Source organism: Pygocentrus nattereri, chromosome 10 (genome assembly GCF_015220715.1).
Source record: "Pygocentrus nattereri isolate fPygNat1 chromosome 10, fPygNat1.pri, whole genome shotgun sequence".
Lineage (NCBI taxonomy): Eukaryota > Metazoa > Chordata > Actinopteri > Characiformes > Serrasalmidae > Pygocentrus > Pygocentrus nattereri.
This window is the reverse complement of record NC_051220.1, coordinates 43,020,502-43,030,211: the sequence shown is the minus strand read 5'-3', so window position 1 is coordinate 43,030,211 and position 9,710 is coordinate 43,020,502. Positions and strand designations below refer to the sequence as shown.

At 45.4% G+C, this 9,710-nt stretch overlaps 1 protein-coding gene across 1 annotated transcript; it reads right to left on the bottom strand.

Moving 5' to 3' along the window:
• Positions 1-487: 487 nt before the first annotated feature.
• Positions 488-8,578, bottom strand: fam177a1 (family with sequence similarity 177 member A1). The gene is made up of 5 exons (XM_017681855.2): positions 8,422-8,578; positions 4,516-4,701; positions 4,361-4,427; positions 2,074-2,171; positions 488-1,451 (listed from the first exon to the last, which is right to left on the bottom strand). Exons 1-5 carry the CDS (start codon positions 8,488-8,490, stop codon positions 1,251-1,253), a joined length of 621 nt encoding a protein of 206 aa, XP_017537344.1. The 5' UTR covers positions 8,491-8,578; the 3' UTR covers positions 488-1,250.
• Positions 8,579-9,710: the final 1,132 nt, after the last annotated feature.

The following is a 9,710-nucleotide window of genomic DNA, read 5'->3' as shown; positions in this document are numbered from 1 at the left end:
AGTTTAGAGAACTTCAACTCCATTCATGGTGGAGGGAGACATGCAGGGCGCTGTGCGGCAAAATAGTCCCCAAAGAAAACTCATTATTCCAGATTTTCCACTGTTTTCCATCATCAACATTCCATATAAGCTCAGAAGACTCGTGTAGGTTCTCTGGTGGTTCTGGATGGTAAATAAAGTGTCTATATCTGTGTTGTAGTCATGGCGACGCCTGGTTCCCATCACCACCACTGTAAAGACGTCGGAACCGTTTCACACCAAACCCTCTGGATCTCTGTTTACACCTCACGCTGAGTTAAGGGGGAATTTTGAACAGCTGGTGGAGTTCCCCTTTAATGTATGTGTTCTACAGGAATTACCCTTGAGTAAAGTTTCTGTTCTGTTCACATGTCGACAGTGTCGTCCACAGCAATGAACTGTGCACAGCAAATGGAACGCAGGAACGTTCCTCAAGGTTTTTATGGAAAACAAACTTTAACGTCAGCAATTTTGGCTCATTTGTTGTTTATTAAAGGGCAGCTGGTAAAAATGAAGCTAGCAGGTTTTGACATGACAGTGTAGAATATAGAGTAAATATACAGCACCAGTCAAAATCAGACACATCTACTCATCAACGTTCTGGGTTTTTTAATATTTTTCACTACAGGAGATCAAATCCTGTTATTACGTTTAATTACAAGTAGCTCTTATTTACTTTAAATATTTGAATATATTCCAGTGTTGAAAGCGAACGGGAGCTATTTATGTTTTACAAGTAATATTTTTTGAAACTATTCGTGTTGGAAAGTGATTTAAATTTGCGTTTGACCCCATGAAGAAAGTGTCCATCATTACAAAAACAACCCCACGCTCATTCCGTCAGGCCTGTCCTTTTGACTGGTAGCGCATATTCGCCTGGTCCTGCTGTTTGACCGGGGGGTCACAGCTGGGCTGAATTCAGGCTGCTGCCGTTGCGGAAGCCCCAGCGAGAGACTCGCACGACGTTTTGGTGAAATGACAAAAACGTATATAAACAATCACATAAAAGGAAATGTAATGGAACCGCAGGGCCCACAAACGGCTGAAAGGCCAAACAATCTCACACTACAAGGCCACAACATGACACGGCGTGACGGCAGCGTCTAACGCGAGGGCGCAGAAGATCTCTGTGTATATATGACAGAAGAATTACAGTCGTGTAGGAGTTCTAAGTGGAGCCGTTCTAATCCCTGCTTACTATTCCAGTATAATAATGACGCGCGACGGTCGCTTTACGAGGGAATGGGTGGAGGCACTTTGCTGGCGTCTGGAGTCGTGTGGGACTCCTGTTCGAGGTCGAAGGTCACGTTCACAAAGGACGCAGGTCCTTCCGGCTGGTCCGCCGTGGGCTGCTGGCTGACCGCTTCGTTCTGCTCATCGAAACGTCGCTGAGCTTCTTCGGAAAGACGGTTCTCCTCCTCTTCCTCCTCCTCCTGAGAAACGTGTGAAGAAGAAGATGGTAGAGTTAGGACTTTTCAGTGGTCAGGACCCCTGAAAGTTGTATGAAGTATGAAGCTGAAGTCAGAGATTCTCCAGATTCTTGTTCAAATGTTCCAGTTCCACCTTAAATGGAGCAGCAGGTACGTTATGGAGCTTCGGGCGTCAGAACTGCTGGACTATTTAAGGTGGAACGGGTAAGTTAGCTAGCTGGCTACCGAGAGATCAACATAGTACTACTGATTTTTTTTGCTTGTTATGAAGAAAATAGACCAGAATCCACTGAAACCACATTAAACTGAGATAAAACGGTGATTATTGTGATTTTTTAACAGAGAAAATTCCCACATTTGTGGGTTTCTTTGGTCTCTTGTTCTCCGTCTCGCCGGTTTCTCTCTTTTTCTCATATCTCTCTGTTTGGAGTCTCTGAAAATCCTCCGTTTGGAGGGTCATGTAGCCCCAACACTGCACCCCACCCCTCTATCTCAACATGAATCAGGACCCCTACACCTAGACGAGAACATGCAGGACAGAGGGGTAGGGCTGGGTGGTAGGGGAGAGGGGTGAAATGGGACTGAGCCCAAGTCAGCAGCGTGTGAGCAGGTGTGCTGTGTTTACCTCCTTCTTCATCCTGTAATACTCATCAATTGCATACTGATATTTGGGTGATGTGATGCCAAGAAGTGATGCCATCTTCTCCCCGAGATAATCACACACTGAAACACAGGCAGACAGACAGACAGGCAGACAGACAGGCAGACAGACAGGCAGACAGACAGGATATAAACTGAATCTTATTTACATCCACACCATTTCTCCCGAATGAGCAGCTGCATGTTTTGTTGTTCACTCTTTTTAAAAAAAAAAGGGTTCTTTAGTAAAGAAAATGGTTCTATATGGAACCATGAACATGATTAAAGGTTCTTTGCATGATGGAGAATGTGCAGCAGATGGTTCTATACAGCACCCAGGGTTCTTCCACTATTACGATGTCATGCCTGTTACAACAGAAGAACCACAAACAACACATTCTTCATCAGTCTGAAGAACCGTTTCGTGCCGCAAAGAACCCTTTAATCATGCAAAGGGCTTTTTGAGTGTTTATGGTTCTATACAGAACCATTTTCTTAACTAAAGAACCTTTAAAGAACCTTTTATAAGAGTGCATCACACAGTTTAAAGGGATACCTCAGTACCCTGTTATTAATAAGAGCAGAGGTGTTTCGGTTCCGCGACGGCTGCGGTGCTTGTTGTGAGCTTTGGTCCGTGTTTATAGACAACAGTGAGTCACGCAGCGTCAGGAACCACATAATCACATGCATTAGAATGACTTAAAGGGCCCATATCCAACATTTCTTCTAATTTACATATTGCGGAAAAAAATAAAGTACAACATATTAAACGTGCCATAACTTTTGCACAGGCCGCATTTTATTCATTTCCCTATTTGTTAAAACGGCTAAATATACAGCAGCTGTGCGTTAACAGGCAGTAGCGTGTCTCTGTAGAGGACGTGTGACTTATTTACACTCACAAAACCAACAAAGCATGGAATTTGACCAGGGGCGCTCAAACTTTTGCACAAGACTGTATGTGTAAGTGAGCTCTGTTCTGATTGGCTGGGACTTGTTCAAAAAGCAGTAGGGGCTGAAACCGTCCTTAGCGGAGCAGCCCTGCTTAAACTAAATGGCTGGATGTATGCAAATGTGTTGGTTTTTGTGACATCACAAAAACAGTGAATTCAACACAGGCTGTTTCTGCAGCCTGGTCTCCATATATGAGCTGTAAGGACTGGGTACATTTTTGAGACTTTAACAGTGTTTACATATTACGCCAAACGCTTTAATTACGCCAAACGTGAAGAGAACCCAGTTTTCCATGATATGGGCCCTTTAACAGCTCAGCAGGGGTTTAGCACCATGCTAATTGGTGTGTATAGGCTTCTATTACTTGTTAGCTACGTTAGCCTCGTAGAGCCGGAGCTAAAAATAAATAAGCAGACACCAAACACGTCTCAGCTGATCAAATACATTTGAAACTGTGTAACTTTGTGAGGAAATTAGCTTTTTGCTGAACTATTCCTTTAAAGGGGAACTCCACCCATTTTTCAAAATTCCTCCATAACTCCGTGTGTGAGGTGTAAACAGAGACTGTGAGCGGTTTGGTGTGAAACGGTTCAGACGTCTCTACAGTGGTGGTGATGGGAACCAGGCGTCGCCATGACTACAACACAGATACATAAAATTTATTTACCATCCAGAACCACCAGAGAACCTACACGAGTCTTCTGAGCTTATCTGGAATGTTGATGATGGAAAACAGTGGAAAATCTGGAATAATGAGTTTTCTTTGGGGACTATTTTGCCGCACAGCGCCCTGCATGTCTCCCTCCACCATGAATGGAGTTGAAGTTCTCTAAACTCTCATAAAACAGCGTCTCAGTCATCAGGCAGTGAATTCAGAACCAGTTCATGTAGGAACTTTCTGTAGGAGCTTTTAGAGGGACGTCTGGTTCCTATCACCACCACTGTGAGCGGCTCTGACTCGGTAAGGTTAGGTATTTATATAAATGTAGGCATTTTATTCACCATCCAGAACCACCAGAGAACCTACACGAGTCTTCTGAGTTTATAGACAGCAGTTCTGACTCAGCCTGGTTCCTATCACCACCACTGTCAACGGTTCTGACTCGGTAAGATTATCTAGAACAGAGAGTTTCACACCAAGCGACTCTGAAGCGACTCTGAAGCGACTCTGAAGCGACTCTGAAGCGACTCTGAAGCGACTCTGAAGCGACTCTGAAGCGACTCTGAAGCGACTCTGCTTACATCTTAACCACTTAATTATGCAGAAATTTTGGAAGACTGGTGGAGTTCCCCTTTAATACCAGAAAGGCTGTTGTTACCTGAGATTGTGGAGGTGGCCACTCTCCACATGTGGAACCAAAAGTACGGACCCCAAGTCAACTTCGACTAGGATAAACACAGAAACAGGCAGACAGTGAGCCGACAGACTGAATACGGCCGAGACTTCATGACCGGTTTATATACGCAAACTCACCGGATCAACGGTGGCCATGGCGCTCGTTTTCTCCTTCGCTTCTTCCTCATCCTCGTCTTCCTCATCTGTACTGTACTCTTCCATTGTCTCACCACTAGCGAAGTAGATGGTCCTGCGAGGAACCTTCTGCTTCTTCCCGACGTCCCCGAGCTCCACGTTCTCAAAGTCCTTCACCGCATTTGAGCTCTGAATCAACAACAGTTAACACATCATTACAGAACAGCATGTGCTGAGAATGACCCCCCACCCAAACAATACCCGCTCTGTGGGGGTCCATGGGGGTCCTGACCACTGAAGAACAGGGTAACAGAGTATCAGAGAAACAGATGGACTACAGTCTGTCACTGCAGAACTAGAGAGTGAGACTGTATGGTCAGTGGAACTGATACAGTGGTCAGTCCTATTTTGTGCTTTTCTCCGTTTTCTCTGTTAAAGTATTACAAACACATGCTTTGCTTTTCTTTAAAACAGCCTCGCTCTGTTATTCACGTATGGGATTGAACATTATTGGCATTAATATTAACGTCTATACCAAGGAAACGATGAATACTGAAGAGGCTGGAACAACAAGCACATCTGTCCTTCACTGCAGGGGAATTCCACCCAATTTTAAAAAGTTAATGATTTAACAGGCAAGACGTGAAGAAAGTCACTGAGAGCGATTCGGCTGAGTCAGAAGTGCCGTCTACAAGCTCAGAAGGCCACAAATCTGTATAATGATTATAAAGGACCACATCCTGGGCAACACAAGTTACACATCCTCTCCAGAGAACACACTTAAATATGGCGTTTTAATGCACAAATGCTTCCATTGCTGACCTCTGGACAGGCACAGTTTATGTTTATTATACAGTAGCTGTGCATTAACGCGTGCAGTAGTGCGTCTCTGTAGAGGACGTCGAACTTATTTACACACAGAGAACCAAGAAAGCACGGTACTAAAGCCCCTTACTGAGGCCTGAATTGGGGTCTAATACTGACAGGCAGGTCTGCTGAGAGTTTAGTCGACAAGTGGAGCTTTAATTTGGCGGGTTTCTCTGTCAAATAGATTTCAAAATAAAGGCCCTCTGTTCAGCAGTACAGCGCGGGCCTTTGTGGACACTAAACTGACACGGTCATTATTTACTTTTTTATTAATAAGGCGTGGCCACAGATTGAGATAGTGATTCCATGAGTTGTTATATTTCAATAGATTGAATTTGTCGCCTCGATACACTAATTCATCGATGCAGCGTAGTAAAAAAAACATTGGGGCAGTCGTGGGCTGGAGGAAAACCCCCCAACTGCCCCCCCGACGCCATAGATAGGGCTGCCCAGCGCTCTAGTGTGTATGTGGAGTTTCGCTGCATGGACGGGTTAAACGTGGAGGTGAAGTTTCCCCGCTGTGGGACTAATAAGGGTCATTTCATTCATTTGTGGCCTCACCATGTGACCTAAGGGGCTCCATAGTACTTCACCAGAGTACCTAACCACTACTTACTAATAATAAATGACAATAACAAAAATTAATAACAGCAGTTTTTCAGCAGAGTAACCAAGCTTAACGCACTTAATAACAATAAAATCACAAATATTCATAATCGATTAGTAGTAATAAGCAGAGTCTCGGCGGTGTAACTAAGCAACACCTAATAATAACACTTCACGCAAATAAATAAATAAATAAATAAATATTTCCTCTCTCTAAATAAATCTCTCTCTCTTCTTCCTGCGCAGGCTCAGGAAGTTTGGTCTGCCTCCTCAGATCCTCACCAACTTCTCCAGGTGCAGCTGCTCTGCCTGTGACCACAGGGCCCTTAGAGGAGCGGTGAGGGCGGCAGAAGCCATCATAGGCAACAGACTACCAGCCCTACAGGACGTCTACCCGTCCCGCTGCCTCAGGAGGATCAGAGAGATCCGGTCCGACAGCGTCACCCTGCACACGGCCTGTTCACCATCCTGCCATCGGGCCGGAGATTCCGCAGCATCCAGGCTGGAACAGCCCGGCTAATGAACAGGTTCTACCCACAGGCTGTCAGGCTTCTGAACCAGCTGTGAAGCTGTGGGTCCGTCCCCAACTACCAATTCACTAAGTCACTCTATCAGTGTTATTATTATTATTATTATTATAATAATAATAATCATCTTCTTCTTCTTTCGTCTGCTCCCTTTAGGGGTCGCCACAGCGGATCATCTGCCTCCATCTTGCCCTATCCACTGCCTCCTCTACTTTCACACCAACCATCTCCATGTCCACCTTCACTACATCCATAAACCTTCTCTGAGGTCTACCTCTTCTCCTTCTACCCGGCAGCTCCATCTCCAACATTCTTTGCCCAATATATCCACTATTCCTCCTCAACACATGTCCAAACCATCTCAACCTGGCCTCTCTGGCTTTATCTCCAAACTGCTCCACCTTCACCGTCCCTCTGATCTGCTCATTTCTAATCTTGTCCATCCTGGTCACTCCCAACGAAAATCTCAGCATCTTCATCTCCGCCACCTCCAGCTCAGCCTCCTGTCTTTTAGACAGAGCCACAGTCTCCAAACCAAACATCATAGCAGGACGCACTGCTGTCTTGTAAACCTTCCCTTTCACTCTTGCTGCTATCCTTCTGTCACACATCAGCCCTGACACCCGTCTCCACCCACTTCATCCTGCCTGCACCCTCTTCCTCACCTCATTTCTACACTGTCCGTTGCTCTGGATGGTTGACGTCATAGATATTTGAAGTCATCCACCTTTACGACCTCTCTCTCTCTCTCTCTCTCTCTCTCTCTATCTATCTATATATATACACACACACACATATAAAATATAATATATAATATAATCACATCATCTCTGCTATGGACAATAACACCTTAACACTAAGCCACTTTAAAGAACAACAACACTGAGTCACTTAAGCCACTTTAAAATGTATTTTGTGTGCATTTTGTTTATAGTTAATATATTTCAGTTTGTTATTTTTATTATTATTGTATTTATTATGGGGGCAGTCGTGGGCTGGAGGTTAGGGAACAAGCCTCGTGACCGGAAGGTCACCGGTTCGATCCTCAGAGCCAACAGCACATGACTGAGGTGTCCTTGAGCAAGACACCTAACCCCCAACTGCTCCCCGGTTGCCGTGGATAGGGCTGCCCACCGCTCGGGGCAAGTGTGCTCACTGCCCCCTAGTGTGTGTGTGCGCTCACTAGTGTGTATGTGGTGTTTAACTGCACTGATGGGTTAAAACGAGGAGGTGAAATTTCCCCGTTGTGGGACTAATAAGGTCACTTAATCTTAATCTAATCTTAATTAATCTTAATTACTGTTTACTTTGTTTAGAGTGATTATCTGAGCCTCACCACAAGCACTGCAATGCCTGACAAATAAACCTGAAAGAAATAAAGTCAGTCCAGTTTTTCTAACTAAGCATCACTCAATAATAATAAATAATACATAATAAAAGTAACACTAAATAATAGTTCTGAACAGTTTTACAGCCGAGCAACAAAGCCACCCTCAATAATAAATCACACATCACAATATTAATAAATAATAATAATAATAATAATAATAATAATAACCCAAAGCTGGGGCCGTTTTTCAGCAGAGTAACTAAGCAACACTCAATAATAATAAATAATACATAACAAAAGTCACACTAAATAATAGTTCTGAACACTTTTACAGCCGAGCAACAAAGCCACCCTCAATAATAAATCACACATCATAATATTAATAAATAATAATAATAATAACCCAAAGCTGGTAACTAAGAGGAACTAAGCAACACTCGGCGTTAATAACAGTGACAGTGGCGGACGCAACGAGGAAGTAGCGTTAACATTAATAAAGACTCGCCCGCCAAAAACACACAGAAGCGCTTTCCGCGGAACCAGTAATGGGTCCATAAACGAGAGGATGAGATGTTCCACCTTCTCCGGGTCCATGCTCGGGCCCAGAGCCACGGTAATGCCCGTCAGACCGAGAGACAGATCCGCCATCCCAGCCGCCCGCAGACCAGCCCAGGCTCACTCAGCACTGCGGGCTTTCACAATAAAAGCCCCGGGCGGAGCAACGGGCGGAGCAACGGACGGAGGACGGGAAACAGCGGCGGTGTCGTAACGAGCCCGAAGCCCTGCGAGGCAGAATCAGCTCCACTGATCCAAACCGCAGGACTCCGAGACACAGACGCCTGAAGACTCGGAGAGCTGCTGCTGAATCGTCCCCCTCTCTTTCCTCTTTCCCTGCTGTTTTTCTAATGTGGGATTTCTGATTTTTTGAGGACTGAAAAAGGGCAACAAACCATCAAAAACACAGGAAAAATAAATCTATATTAGTGTGAAAAAGAAGAGAAGACAAATAACACAATAAGCAGAATGTGTTGTTATTTATTTACTGTTCTGTTTCAGGGGCGGCGGCAGCGCCGTCGCCTCACAGCAAGTAGGGCCTGGGTTCGATTCCCCGGCCGGGTACTCCGGTTTCCTGCCGCAGCCCAAAGACGTGCAGTCAGGCCAAGTGGACGTGGTAAACTGCCCCTGGGTGGGAGTGACTGTGTCTGCCCTGCGATGGACTGGCAGCCTGTCCAGGGTGAATCCTGCCTTACGCCCGATGACCACTGGGATAGGCTCCAGTACAACACCCAGTGGCCCTGAGGGAGAAGCGGCTTAGAAGATGTGTGTGTGTGTGTGTGTGTGTGTGTGTGTGTGTTCTGTTTCACCTCAGTGTATTAAAGGAGCAAACTCTTAGTAAAGCCGTCACCCAGCATTGCTCCTGAAGACCCAGTGCTCCACACGTTCCTGTGCTGGTCAGCTCATTAACAGCCCCTTCCTTCCTGAAGCAGGGAAGCTGCTGAAGTGTGCAGAACGGGGTGCTTTGGGACCAGAGCTGATTAAACATCGGACATGGTTATAAAACACCTCATTCAACATGAAGTGTGATCGCTGAGGCCTGGCAGTTTGCAGCGCTGCAGAATAGTCTCCTTCGGTTTCTGCTCCAAAACGTCTCCGTTACTCATTCATAACGAACCAGCCTGCAGGCAGAACAACACATGCTGCCACTTCAAAGACGAGCGGCGTCATTTAAACAGACAGGATATAAAATATACAGAAGCTTCCACGAAGTGGGAATGTTAGTGTGGCATTCCGACTGGTACGGTGATCTACCCAGACCTCCACCCCACAGACCTCTACCCCCACAGACCTCCACCCCCAGACCTCCACCC

Excerpts from the sequence above, each read along its gene's own strand:
- fam177a1 (XM_017681855.2), bottom strand. The coding sequence starts at position 8,490 with ATGGCGGATCTGTCTCTCGGTCTGACGGGCATTACCGTGGCTCTGGGC. Across the intron at positions 2,172-4,360 it reads GGCCACCTCCACAATCTCAG|TGTGTGATTATCTCGGGGAG; the intron begins GTAACAACAGCC and ends CCTGTGTTTCAG. Across the intron at positions 1,452-2,073 it reads ATTACAGGATGAAGAAGGAG|GAGGAGGAGGAAGAGGAGGA; the intron begins GTAAACACAGCA and ends CACGTTTCTCAG.